The sequence below is a fragment of the Coenobita brevimanus genome, chromosome 103 (assembly GCF_032717465.1).
Source record: "Coenobita brevimanus isolate Jiangsu-jjx chromosome 103, ASM3271746v2, whole genome shotgun sequence".
In the NCBI taxonomy this organism is placed as follows: domain Eukaryota; kingdom Metazoa; phylum Arthropoda; class Malacostraca; order Decapoda; family Coenobitidae; genus Coenobita; species Coenobita brevimanus.
In genome coordinates this window covers 4,543,080-4,560,657 of record NC_137056.1, presented here as the reverse complement: position 1 = coordinate 4,560,657, position 17,578 = coordinate 4,543,080, and the positions used below count along the sequence as shown (strand labels likewise).

Here is a 17,578-nt window from a genome sequence, read left to right as displayed (position 1 = left end):
TGCCAATTATGGTCAATAACCATGGGATCACTGTACAGTAGAAAAAAAAAGAAAAAAAAAAGTCAGGGATAATTTACTTTGTAGTTTTCAGGTTTGGAAATTCACATATTCTATATCATGTCTTCCATTCATATAAGTTTATGCGAAAATGTACTTAAAATATGTCGTGTCTTATATGAAGCAATATGTATGCAAAAATTATTTCTTATTTGTCCAAAGGAATCATTCATGTTTTCACTGATTACAAACTTTGTCTAAACTTAGTGGAATATTTTAAAAGCTTTTGTTGTACTGTACTTACAGTATGAAAGTACTGTTGAAGTATCTTACTTTATAGGAAAATTCTTAAAAAAATATACTGTACGGTTCTCTACCTTGTTTATTTAGGCTTAATAATCCTCTCAAACAAAACTGGTTAAGTACTGTATATAAAAATACTAAGGGATAAAGGATTCATATCTTAGTTAGGTGGTGGCTGAATCGGTAGAGAAGTGGCCTGCAGTCCTGATGGACCAAGGTTCGAATCCTGGCTGGGGCAGGGACTAGTTTAAGGATTTGAATTTCATAAAAGCAGACTTTACTGATCTACCAGACAACCCGCTGACATGTCATAAACTTACCCCTGCTAATACCAGTACACTAGTTCTGTATGAGACAGCCGTAGCGTGTATTCAGTATAGACGGTAGATGTTAGCGCTGAAGTGTTTCATGGAGGTGTGTAGGAGGAGGACAAGTGGGCTTTGGGATAGGCCCTGAAGCCTTTGCCCAGAGTCGGACACATTAAAAAATATACAGTATATATATATATATATATATATATATATATATATATATATATATACTGTAAATAAAGAAAGGTAACAGCCTCTGTTATGAAAAAATAATTAAAAACTGGAGATTACCAGTTACTGATGTCTCCCCCTTGGTGCAGCCACCACCTCATTAGTGGATAGACTTTACTAGCTGACGGGCATGTTTGAAAGGATATGCCTCGCCTGGAAAAAATATGGTGGCAAGTATACAAGCAGTACGGAAAATCTCCAAGGAAGAGCATTTTACTAGCTATGAAATTTAGCTACTGAAGCGTCCATGTGCAGTGAGGGCTGAAGTCATTATTCATCATCATTGTCTCTATCTATCTATCTATTGCCAGACGTCTCAGTCCCGTTTGGAGTGGCCACAAACAAATCGCTTCCAAGTCGCCCTGTCCCCCGCCATTTCACTGCCCTGCTCCCAACTCACACCCCCCTCTCTCATATACCTCTCCACCCCATCCCTCCATCTCATCCTCGGCCTCCCCCTCCCTCTTCCCCCCTCCACCTCACTCACATACACTCTCTTCGTCAGTCTTTCACCCTCCATCCTCTCCACATGGCCAAACCACCTCAGTGAGTTCCTCATAACGCTTCCTATCACATCCACATCAACACCACAGCGCTCCTTTATATCCTCATTCGTCAGCCTGTCTCTCCATGTGACTCATTGTGAATGCAATAAACTGTCACTACAAAAGACCTTCACAAATTACTCAACGTACATTCATTGCAAGGTAGGGTAAGTAGTCTCATCAGCTTAGTAGGCTCGCAAACACTTCTTTCTTTCCAGTTTATTTATATACTGTATATGTTGATATTTTCTCCACGTAATTAGTTGATATAAGACATAACAAACACTATATCTATACCACAATGGTGGTATAGTGGTTAGCATAGCTGCCTCCTAAGCAGTTGACCTGGGTTCGATTCCTGGCCATCGCAGCGAGATTTTTGGAGGCATGGTGGCTCAGTGGTAGAGTGCCTGACTCGGGACCGAAGTCGTGAGTTCACACTGCACTCGGGTAAGCTGCCATTCCAGGAGAGGTAGTGCATTTCTGTCATCTAGCTGGTTGTAGCAGGGTCATTGGAAGACATCAGGAAGGGCATCCAATCATGAAGTGCTACATGCTCCAAAACCGAAATTCTCTACCCAAGGGCAACGCCTTAGCCCTTATTGACGAAAGGGGACACGATGTTTAAAAAGAAAATCTCTCTGGACCTCTAAGGAAAAGATGCTAAAAAGACTCCTAACCCCAAATGAATATGGTTTTGTTCCCACGAATTGTTCAGCTAAGTGTTCCACTAAACAGGCTGGTTTGTGATAATTTTAATCCTTCATCCTTACACCTTTACTGCTGTTCCATGAAGAGATACCATCTGACCTTGACTAAGCTGTATATCCCTAGAGATACCTTAGTTATCCGTCAAGTTCCTAGCTAGCATGATACCACCTGGGGTTGTGTTCTGAGACTTGAACAACTTTTTGAGAAATAACCCAAGCAAAGATCTACTCCTTTACATCATTCGATACTATTTTTTACTTGTCCTTCCAAGACTGTTCTAGCCATGTCACAGATAATGGTTTCTGCTTAAAAGAAATTTGTGCAATAAAACTGCTGTAAAGTATAGCAAATCTCTGATGACCTCAAATTATTTTGTGTCAAACTAAAGAATTGTAGAATGGTTTCAGTGAAATATGTTTTAATGTAGCTTGATTGTATCAATAAGTCTTTACATATTTATGATATGCAAACATTATTCTGTGAAATGCTGGGATAATTATCCTACCAGAATCAAAAGGAAGTAGATACTGGTATGAGGTTTGTTCAGACCAAACCAATGCCTTTACCCTATGCCAATGATTGGCTATACAATACTACTTTTATTCTAACTTGACCTAAACTTGCCACCTCTCCATCTTGAATATTGAGCTGTAACAATAGATCAGCTGCTAGAATACAATGTTAATCATTAAGTATTGTTATGGAAAGGATATAGAACCACAGATTTTTACTTTTTCTTCCCCCGAGCTATGTAAAATGAGCTGCAAAAGGGCAAAAATCTAGGCCAAGGTAAGGAGAAAGTACAGTACAGTGTAGTGTCTTGACTTCTACCACTTCAGTGTGAAGGTTGATTAATATGCAAAAATACCTCTAACACTCACAATATATTTTATGTAGAACATACAATTTTACAGTTACTATATACAGTCACATATTGCGAAATGCATTACAAGTCAGTTCTGCGAACTCTCTGGCTGTAGACTGAACTGCTGCGATGCCAGATCGCTTGTGCCTCTGCTGCTGATCCTGCACGAACATGGCTGCACTGATACTGTATGCTGGAGCTCCTGGAACCATGTTCTCATCAGCTTAAGAGACTACCTAGACTTCCTCCTTAGTTTATTTTACATTTTACGACCAATTTCTCTCCTATATGCTATTTATTTATTTATATTAAGTTCTGAAAGACTGCATAACTAGGATTTATGAAAAAATTAATGCACCACATACAGAAATAAAATGGTAAGGAAGAAATGCAAGAGAGTCTCCTTAGCTGACAAGAATATGAGCACTGGTGTCTGTAAGTGGCTGGACATGGCATCATCTTGAATTCGGATACAAGCAACTCACAGGTTTGTGCTTCATCGTGCATCTTCAATCATTCAGTACAGTGAGGTATTACTAATCGGAAGTGACTCTACTCAGCTCACGAGAAACTTCATAACAGCCCACATTTATGGCAGAAAAACAGAGCTGAAGGAAAAGATGCTGGTTGACATACAAGGAAGGAATGAAGGACTGCAGCTAAGCTTTGGTCAGATTACATTAGGTCTTCTGTTGTGGCAATCCTAGGGGGGGGGGGGAATTCTCAAACATATATACAATCAATTCCATGCCATAAATCAGAAGTTTTTACACAGAGTACTAGGCACTATGTTTTCCTTGTTCTTTCTGCAGAAAACAGTTATAACCTACCATTATTTTCCTCTCGTAACAATGACATGCTCCTTGTAGGAGGACTCGAAGATACACAAAGACTATGCACTCTCCTTTCCTGGTTCCTCCTGCAAGAGGCTTGATCGTACGTATATTTGAGAATCACACAGAATTCTCAGGATTACATGGTGTCAGCTAATATTCAAGTGCTGTATATACAGTAACAGTGATCTGGTATGACACAACTAAACTATAAAATCTGACCACTGACACTGCAAAAGCAACAGTGAGTATTATGCATTCCAAATCAAAACAGCCATTCTTCCAGTTTCCTTCCAGGTCTCTGCTGTACCAGGCAGATGGAATGTTCAAAATAAGATTAACCCCAACCTAAATATTACAACTACAGTACTGCTATATTTATAAAACTGAATTAAGAAATTATTTTACTGTAAGTTAATATTACACATGTACAAGTATCTTCCTTGCTATATGTACTGTACTGTATATATAAATAATATAATGTACATTAACACAACAATATGGTATCCAACAACATTATGTAGGTAACTTTAGTAACAGAACCTTCAAGCACAACTTTCATGACAATGTGGTTTTATTTCACACACATGTTTCCTTTAACATGGTACCTTATGTGCTTTAATCAGTAGGCTGCAGCATGACTTTTAGAAGACACTCCCAGGTACTACTTTTACACATTTCTACACTGCACAATTTGCACACAATGAATGACCACACATGGCTGACAAGATATCTGTCTCAAAAGATAATTGGTGGTGACTATTTTTCACCTGCCTGGGTTCTAGTTGACCGAAAAATGCTCTAAACTGGCCAAAGATTGCCAAAAAATGTCTTCATCATTAAGTGTGAATGGGGGTATCTACTGTACTCTTCAGTTTGCTTCCTTTGTAAGCAGAAAGACTGATATACTTCTAGTACTGCATGTGGATTTGTAGTTGAATCCTAAGTATTTCTATGAAAAATCTTGAAGAAATAAATGTCTGTCTTTCCCACTCCTGCATCATGAACGTTTCATCTGAAAAGAATGCCACACCCTAACGGTTAACTGTTAAAGCACTGCTCTCATCAAGACTGCACCACCGATTTGATCTATAATTCTTAAGTAAAAAGTCATAACTACATGACTTTTAAAAGCTCCAACAAAGCTACCACGCAGGAAAGAAGTTTTTCATTGAGTAAAATGAAAATGTACTGTAAATGATTTCCTGGCTCTCTTATAAGTGAGCTACATGACAAAATGGGTCAGATACGATGCATGATGATGATGACACACACTCACACCACAGGACTCTGCCACCTGGTAATGCTTTTGTGACAGAATTTGAAGACACATACAGTATACTCTCTACTCAATTATCTAATCCAACAAAGGAGTAAACTTGCAAACAGAAGGCACTATATTTTACTGTTTCTTTTTCCAACCAAACTGGACCAAACCTAATGAACTCTATATAAATACAAAGAAAAATGCATTATCTAAAAAATTTTGTGCAGCTTAACAAATCTGTATTGGCTCAACCTCTTGTTTTTTATAATATTCAGCATAAAAAAAAAATGCTTTTGGAGTCACTGATTCTAGTACATTCAACAAAATAATAACCCCTTTCATTTCCAGCCTATAAACCATATGAAATAAAATATTATAGCAACAGCTTTGCCGAGTTATTTGATATGATACAACTAACGTGACCCTGATATATTTATCATACTCACTTTCCAGAGAATAAAAATTACAGTAGCCTCCAACATGAAAGAACTTTAACAACATAAATTACATTCTTTTCCCTTTCCACTAAAATGAAAGATAGAAAAATAAAACACCAGATACAACAATCGGGGCCTACTAAATTTGGCAACTATAAACACTAAAATACTGAATACATTACATGAAACCATGATTATATGACTTATGGGACATTTACATAACTTCACCTACATCCTAAAACTTCTTGTTCTTTCGAGGATGGGGATATTTTACATATTTAATCAAACTAACATAATAAGTTTTCACATTTAGCTTTAGAGTCGTGTGAACTTGTGCTCAATTTGTATTGTCAACCCTTATTCATTTTAAAGTACAGATCTCTTTAGCAATCTTAAACATCATGAGTAGCATAAAGTGGAAGTCTAGCTGCTTGCATACAGGCAATCCTTGCTGTAAAAATGGGACAAGTTATAAAATTTTACAAGTGGATGCTACTGTAAATTGGGGGAAACTGGCAAATGAATTTCCTAGGCAGCAACAGAACTATAAATGGCATATTTTCTTTAATGACAAATGCAAAAATGGCAACGTACAATGACTGCTTGTACTCCAAATTCCCCCCCAACCTCAAACTTTGGAGAAACTGGGAACTGTAAAATTCCTTCATCATACTATCATCCCAGACATCACATCCACAACCTATCTGCATCCAAGCTTTACAGAATAGGAATGTAGTTGTCAATCTTGGCACGGTGCTTCTGGGCGATGCACTCGGCAATCCACACAATGTTGCGGCATTCCTGTTCTTTGAGCTTGAGGTATGCATAGAACACCCCAAAGTGGAACTGGTGCAGGAAGGCATTTACATTCAGCCTCACCTCATGTTCAAAGAATTTGTCCTCCAGGGTCTTCTCACCGGGATTGTTGCCAGCCCCTTCGAACAGTGCACGGTATTCCTGATAACATGGGAGAAATGGATGTTTTTACTGAGGTATTCCAAAAAGGGTGGGAAGAGGGATGTGTCAATTGAGTTGTACACCTATTACTATATGGTGTTGGAGAGGGATGTAAGTTCATGGTATTTCTAACTGAATGATAGAAAGGAATGTGTTTAGTCTGTGGAATTTAACAGGGTGACAGGGTGGGAGAGAGGGATGTCTAATGGGAAAGGAGAGAAGTGAGGTGAAGTAATATGAGGTGGGCTACTAATGATTCTAGAAGGCAGCTGTTCCCAAACAAGTGCAACATGGTTACAGGCTAAGTTACTAGCAACAAAACCTACAATGTTGTGCTGCTACAGGAAAACAATGTCAAAGTTCAAACTAAAACTCACAACCGAAAGTTCAAGTAGGCAAGAGAGGCTTCCTTCTTGATGTTATGGAGAAAAAAAAAAAAAAAAAAAAAAAAAAAAAAAAAAGAGCTGTTCAATCATACACTTCAGTATGGGAGTTCTTAGCAGGAAGAATGATAGATGATTCGAATGACAGACTGTGAAAGACAGAGAATGACAATGGAAAAAATAATGGTACCTGAGTGAATGAAAACTGATGAAGAAAGAGGGAGGCTGCGTGTGTGCATGTGTGTGCTGAGAGACAATGCAAATTAGAGTAATGAATACTGAATAACAGGGAGAGAGGGAGCTAATGCTAATAATGAAAATTAGTGTACATTTAGTAACACACAGAATAGGAGTAAGTACTCAGAGGAAAAGTAATGACAGTTGACCATCCATCCATCCGTCAACCAATCCTACGTCGCCTCACGAAGAGCGTAGAACCCCTGAGCTAAGCAAGTTGGTCCTGGCATTTAAGATGAGAGTGACCAGCCTCACGCATCCCTGAATGGCATTACGTGATCAATAAACCCCAACCACCCTTTGGATATAAACCTGCACCAGCTCAATCCGACTGAAGCACATTAATTACCCACTAAACCACCAGGTGCCACAATTGGTTATACTCGTATGGTTACCACCCAATGTAGTAAATGGTTTCTTTGTGTCCAGGAAACCATTTGGCTTGTCACTCAGTGCGGAGTCACCCATAGACAGAAGGAAGAGGAAATGACAGTTGACAAGTGGTGAAAAATAAATGGGAAAACAGAGAACCAAATAATGGAGGTGACCTGTTCAAAAGATGAATGGAAGATGGAGAAGCAATACATCAAGGCATGAAAAATGTGAAGAGGGTTAGTATCCTAGGCATAAGCCTAGGATACTCAGTCTGAACATTTCAAGTGAGGGATACCAGTTGCTCACTGAGTGGTATTAGGTGAGCAATAAATCCAAGCCATTCCTTGGACCCAGATCCAGAAGGGCAACATCAGGTTGAAGTACCTTAACCCACTATGTCCTGTATGCTTTAACTTTGCCTAAAATTGCCATCTCTCTATCTTGAATGATGAGCTGTGACAAGAGCTCTATACAACAACACTATTCTAGTCACAAAGAAGTGTTAGATAGGATGACATTATCATACTGCCTTATTCTGCCACTTAGTCATGTAAAATAAGCTGCAAAAGGGCAAATATCTAAAGTAAGTTTAGGTGGATGAAATACAGACCACCACACATCCATGTGCTGGTTAAATGGTCAATACTCAATAATTATAGTAGTCACACTCCATCCATCATCCAATCCTACATTGCCCCATGAGGCGGGTAGGAGCCCGGGGCTAGGCAGTTGGTCCTGACATTTAAGATGAGAGTGACCAGCCTCACTCATCCCTGAATGGCATTGCATGAGCAATCAACCCCAACCACCCCTTGGATATAAACCTTCACCGGCTCAATCCGACTGGAGCGCAATAATTACCCACTAAACCACCAGGTGCCAAAATTTGGCTATATGGTTACCACCCAGCGTAGTAAATGGTTTCCTGGTGTACAGGAAACCATTTGGCTTGTCACTCAGTGTAGAGTCACCCACAGGCAGAAGGAAAAGGAAAGAATGGAGGAGAGGAAGACAGAAGAGGGAGTGTAAAGTCACCTGTAGGCAGAAGGACAAGGAAAGAATGAAGGAAAGAAAGACAGAAGAGGATGGAAGGAAAGAGGGATGGAATACTCACCGTATAGAATTCTGCCACCTGCTTGACGTTCTCTGCATCGTCGGCACGAGCCAGGGCTGCCAGACCATCGGGGTTCAGCTTGCCACACTGGGGATACAGTTTTTTGCGGTCCTCATTGGTCAGCTCTGTACCAAAGCTGTTCAATGTAATAATGAACGCACGTCGGTCCGCCTCAAACTGGAAGAAGTACAATGATCAGTCTTACACCTTACCAACTCTGTTGTTCTTTTTGTCTTCAATACACAAACTGAAGGGGTTGAAGCATCTCTCCTAAACCCTTCATAATGTAATAAAGATGTCTTCATAACTGTATTTTGGCTAAATTGAGATTATTTTAATCCAATTACCAAGACGTACCCTCACACTGAAATGGTTAAAAACAATTTCTATTACCCATTCCACTCCCAAGGACACAATTCTATTCTGGCTAATGCCACGTGCCTTTATGAAGATTAGGAGAGATTCTTGGGTTGAACTTGTCAGATTTATTTTTACACTACATTAAGCAACCAAGGTACAGTAAATCAAACCCAAACCAACATTCTGCAAATACCCGGTACTCAACAATAATCTTCACTTTATCTTACACTAAGCCATCCTACATGAGGTAATGGATATAATACTTGTCTTGCTAAAGTTTGGCTGTTCATCGTGTGCCTTGCTGTATCTCTCTATAAGAAAAGAGTCTCAAAGGAGGTCTGTCAAGTTTTAATAATCCTTTCCTTCTGTCTCAGTACCACTTCTTGGATATATCTGAAATCCTCCATCATATTTCATAGCTACATATCAAACCAACTTCAACCAAATACAAGTGAAAGAAAATATGTCAACTCACAGCCAGAATCTCACACATAACATCAGCAGTAGTGCCCCCCAAGTTCTTGCAGTACTGATAGAAGGACTCCAGGTAGGCCTTATACAGAGTGTTCCGGATGATTTCGATGTTCATTTCATCAAGATCCTGTTCAGAGATGCACTCACCAAAAAAGTCAGCTGCAAAACACAATGCCAACTTCAGAAAAGTACCATAATGTATAAATATCCAATCAATTATATCAGTTGCAAATACTTATATAGTATGGAACACGTGTTTTTTGAAAAAGGGGCAGGGTTATAATTAAATAAGCTTTGTAAAGCAGCAGAAAGCACCAACTTTGACTACTGTAGTCATACAAATGCCCTTTGACTCCTACCACACCACTGTTATCGTTACCTCATTCTGATAGTCTCGTTAGTGGTCGTCGGTGGCGACCATTATCCACTCGCTTTTTCCTAAGTGACTCTACGCTGAGTGACAAGCCTAATCGATTCTTGTAACCCAGGAAAGTATTTACAGTGCTGGGTGGTAACCATACAACCAAATAACAGTGATGTGGATCCTCCTATGGTGCCCCTGTCAACTGGATGGAGATGTGCAAATGCAGTGTCCATCCAAGAACCAAACTTCCACACTTTTCCCTGAGCCTCGCTGTGGCGAGGCGCTGTCCATCGCAAGGGATGGCTCTGCAAGGATGATTACTTGCCTGTGGATGATGTGTTTGCCTGGCCCCGGAGACTAGGGTTGCTCTACTACTACTACTACATACGGTAGTTTCATAGCACCCTTAAACATGAGCTGTTTAGCATGGACCAACCATTCTTTTGCATTCTTTATTCTTAAACATTCTAAAAAAAAAAAAAAAAAAAAAAAAAAAAAAATGATGACAGGCTGTTGGAATGGTACTAAGTAATACTCCTACATACATTACACAATGCATGAATTCTTATGTGCTTTACAATACACCATGATCTCATATATCCTGTAACAGGACACTTTTGGAAAGAACCACAGCTAAAATATCGGGATTTACCTACTGTACGTGCACAAACAGAAAGTATCTCAATTTACAAAACTGCCTATTGAAGGATAACCAGTATCAGGATTTAAAAAGTGTTTCTCAAAATTAAGTTACTAAAACTACTGTATATCTCTTACAGTACATCACTAACCAAGGGGAGTGTCGACCAGCACGGCATTATAAAGCTCAGAGCTGGTGGATGCGACGTTGATGGCCTCAATCTGCTCAAAGGTACCCAGAGGGTGACACTTGGGCATCAGCTCTGAGATGGGCCGCTGGTGGAGAGCACCCGTAATCAGCAGTACAATGTTGTCAATCATGTATCTGCCAGAATGGTCTCAAGTTATCATGTAATATCCTGAACGGTATCATAATATGCACTTTCTATTCTCTGCATTATAAGAGGGATTATCTTGGGAAAGAAAACTAATCAGCAGTAACCAGACTAAATTTTAAAATGTCTTCATACTGAAGGGTTAATGAATTCTGGTATGTTTTCATTTTGATCTGTACCATGAAAATTCATGTTCAGAATCCATAATTCATAAACAAAACAACACACACAGACACACACACACACACACACACACACACACACACACACACACACACACAATCTTTCAGTATTGTATAATATGCTGTATCAACTCATACATGCATCATCAAATGCTCTATCAAAATATCACACAGCTAAGGCCTCAGGTTTCAGAGCACCAGTAGGTTAATCACTGTGAATGAACTTTTTCCAGTATGCAGAATTTATCTTTATACATATCTGAAAAGTTGCATCCAGACTTATGCTGGAGAAAAAAGAAAAAAAAAAAGAAAAAAAAAGGGGGGGGGGGGCAGAGGTCTGTACATAACCAAAAGTAACAGCAGAGAGGAATATATTACAATAAAATAATAATTAGCCAGTAAATTCTAACCTCACTCAAATTCAAAATAATTCATGATCAATGGGTCATTTTGTCTTTTTTTTTTTTTTGTCAAGTCTCTAGAAACACACAACACTGCTCTATGTATATCTATTGCTGTAAGAACTGTGTTGTCTATATAGCTCATACTGGGAACACATATTAGTTGTGGAGGAACCAATGTTAAATACCCAGTAAGAGAATAAAAAACAGCAAACAATCACATAATAAAATGAAAAGTACATTCATTCATTCAATCATCATTTAATCCAGTGTTGCTCCATGAGGAGCATAGGAGCCCAGGGCTAGACAAACTGGTCCCTGACATTTAAGATGACAGCAACCAACCTCACTCATCCCCGAGAAGCATTACGTGAGCAATTAACCCCAACCACCCCTTGGATATAAACCTGTACCAGCTCAATCTGCTTGGAGCACCGTAATTACCCACTAAACCACCAGGCGCCATAATCTGGTTATGTGGTTACCACCCAACGTAGTAAATGGTTTCCTGGTGAACAGGAAACTATTTGGCTTGTCACTCAGTGTAGAGTCACCCGTAGACAGAAAGAAGAGGAAAGAATGAAGGAAAGAAAGACAGAAGAGGAAGGATGGAAGGAAGAGGGAAAGAGCTGGCACTCGAAAGCAGCACTACATTGAGTGAGTGGATGGTAAGCCCCCACCTACCCATTAAAATGTACAATCACTAATCTAACTGTCAGTGTCATTTTAAGCTATGCCTCTAACATCAGTATACTGTACTTGTATTTTTGAAGCCTATGCACCTCACTATGGCAGGGCAGTGTCTGCCACAAGGGAATATCATTTCACAGCATGAGATGGCCCTACAAGGGCAGGTGTTTGCCCGCAGTTGATGTGTCTGCTCAAGCAGACAGACCAATGTTATTCAACAACACTGACAACTAACATCTCTTTCTTACTAAGGTAGTTTATTTCTGCATATGAAAAGTTAAAATTCCATTGCATTTTATCTGTACAATCTATGTCCCTATTTGAGAGATATACCGGTATCATCCATCCATCATCTAACCCCACGTTGCCCCATGAGGAGTGTAGGAGCCCAGGGCTAGGCAAATTGGTCCTGATATTTAAGATAAGAGTGACCAGCCTCACTCACCCAAGTGGCATTACGTAAGCAATAGCCCCAACCATCCCTTGGATATAAACCTTCACTGGCTCAATCCAACTATACCTCATACCAATTAATTTGGCCAGGCATGTATGGCAACACTGTTCCACCGAGATTCTGATTGGCTGGAGGTGTTTGTTCGATTTCGTTGTTGCTTAAACCAATACTCTCTTTATTATCAGATGTGATACAGAGTTTGTCGACAATACAATCGTCAAAAGCAATAAGAAATCCGTTATATACTTAACAACAATGAAATCTGCGTAGGAAGATAGAAATATGAGTCAACAAATTATTTTAACAGTCCAAGTCAAGGTCAGCATTCGAACAATTCCTTTAAATCGCCGACACTCGATAAAATTACAGAAAATTAAGGAAACCTGCTTAATCTAAGCGCTGGTGTAACACACATTTAAATTTTAAGATCAGTCCGCACCCTTAAATCGTGCCACAACTCTGAATAATTAAAAATTCTGATGAAAAGACGAGTTGTGCGGGGAGGGAGGTTTGAAAAAATTGCGAAAATCAAAGTAGGCTAAAGGAAACTATTTCATTACATCTCCTCTATTATCATAGTACGGACTGGATTTAAAATTTAAATGTGTTACACCAGCGCTTAGATTAAGCAGGTTTCCTTAATTTTCTGTAATTTTATCGAGTGTCGGCGATTTAAAGGAATTGTTCGAATGCTGACCTTGACTTGGACTGTTATAATAATTTGTTGACTCATATTTCTATCTTCCTAGGCAGATTTCATTGTTGTTAAGTATATAACGGATTTCTTACTGCTTTTGACGATTGTATTGTTGACAAACTCAGTATCACATCTGATAATAAAGAGAGTATCGGTTTAAGCAACAACGAAATCGAACAAACACCTCCAGCCAATCAGAATCTCGGTGGGAACAGTGTTGCCATACATGCCTGGCCAAATTAATTGGTATGAGGTACAGATCACCGGAATTACCCACTAAACCACCAGGTGCCATAATTTGGTTATATGGTTACTACCCAGTGTAGTAAATGGTTTCCTGGTGTACAAGAAACCATTCAGTTTGTCACTCAGTGTAGAATCACCCACAGGCAGAAGTAGGAAAGAATGAAGGAAGGAAAGACAAAAGCGGGAGTGTAAAGACATCCGTAGGCAGAAGGATGAGAAAAGAATGAAGTGAAGAAAGACAGAAGAGGCAGGAGGGAAAGTAGGGAGGAGAGGAAAGGGCAGACATCCGAGAGTAGCACTACATCGAGAAAGTGGATGGTGAGCATCCCTACCTACCGCATAAGATATAAATAATATAAAATATAATAATGGTGAAGTATGGAAAAAAAAATTATATACAAGATAACAATGACATAATATAAAAAATAATCAGCTTACATTCAAGACGAAAGTGAGGTGTAGTATGTAAAATATATTGCTAAGAAAAAGATGATAGAAAGAGCCTCCTAATCAACAAGAATATGGTATAGCCTCTGCAGACACACCCATAGGTGATGTAGTCCAGGAAGGTAGCGAGGGGTTCAACAGCGTGGGTGCGCATGTGCTGGAACTCTGCTACTAGTTTGTCTCGCAGCTTGTCATCAATCACTGACACCTGCAGTGGTGATGCCTCATTGGCTAAGAAATTTCCATAGTCAGTACTCTGGAGGTGAAGCTTCAAGTCTGTGGAACAGGGAAATGGGATGTTGATGTATATTCCACTCTAATTAACAACTAAGTTTAAAGGTGCATAGCCTATGAAAATATCCAATAAACAATTCAAGTGTGACACCATGCAGACAAACAGATGCTGCAAGCACATTACAGAGAGGGAGGTAGGCAGACAGAGGATAGTTAATCATAAGAAGAAAGCAAAGCAACACTGCAGTGTGAGGCAGAAAGGATTCAATGTTAAAGAAATGAAGAGAATCCAACTTGTGTAAAATTCTGTTTAAATCCTTCAGCCTACACTGTCTGTGGCCTATCAGTGTTCTGCAATTAGTGTGCCTAGTGTGCTGTGGTACACTACCCTCTCCCTCTTCAAAACATACATGGGTTATTCAGTGTGATGTGCCCTGACTCCTGACTCTAGCACATGTAGGGACATTGGCTGCAGGTGTGATTTAGTACTATTACTATGAGAATCTCCCGATGTTAATTTACTGACTCGGAAGGAATATCACAGCAGAAAACTCATGTTATACAGAACAGTGTGATTGTGTTTGTGATCCTTTGTCCTCAGCTGCTACAGCGTTGGTTGATTTCTGTTTTTGAAAGCATGAAAGGAACCTGTATATATCGAGTGATCGTAACCTCAAACTTAGATTCAGTGAAGAACTCTTAGACAAATTTTGAGTAAAGCTGGGGAATGGGGGGGGGGGAATTAAAATAAAAAGTACTCGACTATCTCCGAGTTTGATACTGATGTGTTATTGGCACCATAACAACATACCCTGTAATTATGTTAACTATGCTTTTCATCATACACACAGAAAGAACAAAATGAGATTAGCTATATCTGAAGGCATGTGATGAAGGACTTCATGTGGGTCTTTCTATAGCAGAACCAAGCATTAAACACCTGTATCCTTAAAACAGGCATACCGGTAAGTGTCTCAATAATTTTTGGTGAAATTATCACATATAGATATTATTTACTTTCTGAGAAAACATTATATAAAAATATTACAGGACACTTCAATGACAATTTCTATTTTTTACCTGGCTCTGGAAATACATGTCAATTAATAACCTGTCTCGGCAAACCTGCCCGAGTTTTTCTTATTTACAAAAACATTCAATCTATCTATTGCCAGACGCCTCAATCCCGTTCTGGGTGGCCACAAACAAATCGCCTCCACGTTGCCCTGTCCCCCACCATTTCATATGCTTCATGTGGGATATGCAAATGCATATCACTGCATGCACTAAAAATAATCTTTATTTCAAATTCTGTACATTCCTTAAACAAAAAAAATCAGTGTTACTTTAAATACCATGGCACAGCACACCTAGCAATAGTTGTTTCATCATTTGTTAGAAAGAGCAGAAATAACTATAGGCTATGCAGGTCTTACAAATATCAAGGCCCTGAGCTACTCACCATCAAGAGTCTCACACTGGACCAGGTTGAGGTAGTCGGTCTGTTTGAGGATGCCATTACGAAACCCTCGTACCAGCCCCTCCAGGTACCCATTATCAATGTTGAACAGACTGTCCAGCATTCTGACTCTGCACAACACATAACAGTAAACATTATTACACAGTACGTGATGTAAACCTAATGTGTCTGGCTGAGCAGACTTGATGACCACAGGCAAGCAATTGCTTTCTGAAGTCATTCCTAATGTACAGTGCAAAACAGCATGTACCATATGCAAAGAACTGGCATTCCCTTGTGGTAGACAGCACCATGCCAAGTAAGAGCACAGTTCTTCCCATGACGAGATATGGACTGGCCTTGGTTAGATACCCCAGCTGCCCCACCCAGGGTCACAGTGCCACCTCATATAGGCTTCTCTTCAGCAGTAACTTACGGTTGATATGATTTTGTAAGACATACCAGTGGTAGGTATGGCTAGCTCTTCCATACTTTCCAGATTGTTTTCAATAATCTGTGGTAAAATTTTACCATTACACGATGATTTTAATCTTTATTTCCTTCAACTTATAAACCCTGGCCTATTCATGAGGTAATATTCTTAGTGGGGAAAAAAGTTTAAATAAATATTTTTGGTGACAATGCATTGGAAATACTTTGATAATTCTTCACCAAAACGGTAAGGCTATTCCAACTACTGTATAATACTGAATATTCTTACAAACTCATGATCTGAAGGAAAGTAATTTTGGTACATATTCAACACATATAGCTAAATATTGAACTGTGACTGCAGAAAGTGATTAGAAAAAACAAAATATTACCTACATTTGGGTATATAAGGAAACCGTCAGGTCAACCATGCCAGCCTGTAACCAACTGGACATGCTGATTACGGTACTGACTATCCCACTGATTGGACGTGTCAGTGCATCAAACATTCAACTCTAAAGGAAACTTAACAATTCAGCCTAACAACCTATCCTAACCTAACTTTCCCTAACTGGGGGGCTTTGCCCCCCAGATCCCCCTTAATTTTGACCACCTAGGATTGCCACTTAACCTAACCTTACAGAGCCCCCAAATACCTATCAGTCCAAATCTCAGTCTGTCCTACCTTACTAAACCTATCCTAGTCTATCCTAACTTAATCACCTAAAATTATCCAAACCTATCAGATTTTAAATTACACCAAAAGCAAGACATGCGTTTGGAGTTTGGCAGCAAGTTTTGCTCTTGGTGGTAACTTCATTGGGGTGACAGAATATGTGATATAAATAAGTCTTTACATATTTCACTGGTAGAAAAAAAAAAAAATGTCCTGTATCTATGGCAATCTATATGTACAGCATAACAAGTAATCTGTGAAGGACTTCATGAGAAAATACGGAAAGGTCGCCCCCGTTTGGCAAAAGAATTTGTAATACTTTACTCCAACAAATGACTATATCCAACTGCCCCAGATCTGTAGGACTAAATAAACAATAGAATACACGGCAGTCTATCATTATTAACTCGCAGGGTTACCCCTAATTTAAGCATTTCAGTAGGGCGCTGGCCTAGTACCTGATGCATATAATAAGGCATAATTACGGTCTTCTCCTTAAATCGACGCTCATCAAATACGCCATTCTCAATTCATGCTCAAAATATGTAAAGACATGCCGTTTGAACCGAATATTAATAGTGTAAAACGAATAAAATAAACAAACACCATACTCACCGTCTGCAATGTTTTGACGTGAGAGCGAGGATCGATCAGCTGTGTCATATGACAGACAAGCCTGTGTCCTGCCTCCTCATTGGTCAGCCTGGCTCACTCCAGCCAATCACTAGACAGCTTTGAAAACAAGCTTAGTATTCGTTCTTTTAGGTTATAACGTGAAAACGTTATCCATCCATCTAACGTTAAAATAATCTGATGGCATAAGTTATCTGGGAAAGTATACATAAATATTAAGTAATTTATCTGTAACAGAAACAATTATTTAAAAAATAATGTTTCATTACAAACCACAGAAAATTGAATA

The 17,578-nt window shown here is 39.2% G+C and overlaps 1 protein-coding gene across 1 annotated transcript; it reads right to left on the bottom strand.

The window, feature by feature from the left end:
* Positions 1–3,357: 3,357 nt before the first annotated feature.
* On the bottom strand, positions 3,358–17,295 carry VhaAC39-1 (V-type proton ATPase subunit VhaAC39-1). Its single transcript, XM_080284954.1, has 7 exons — positions 17,272–17,295; positions 15,552–15,679; positions 13,954–14,131; positions 10,556–10,728; positions 9,402–9,559; positions 8,567–8,743; positions 3,358–6,457 (listed from the first exon to the last, which is right to left on the bottom strand). The coding sequence occupies exons 2-7, from the start codon at positions 15,670–15,672 to the stop codon at positions 6,218–6,220; spliced, it is 1,047 nt and encodes a 348-aa protein (XP_080141080.1). The 5' UTR covers positions 15,673–15,679; positions 17,272–17,295; the 3' UTR covers positions 3,358–6,217.
* Positions 17,296–17,578: the final 283 nt, after the last annotated feature.

Coding starts and splice junctions, on each gene's coding strand:
- VhaAC39-1 (XM_080284954.1), bottom strand. CDS start 15,672: ATGCTGGACAGTCTGTTCAACATTGATAATGGGTACCTGGAGGGGCTG. Junction 14,132..15,551: donor CCAGTGTGAGACTCTTGATG/GTGAGTAGCTCA, acceptor CCTGTTCCACAG/ACTTGAAGCTTCACCTCCAG. Junction 9,560..10,555: donor GCTGGTCGACACTCCCCTTG/GTTAGTGATGTA, acceptor TGTGTTTTGCAG/CTGACTTTTTTGGTGAGTGC.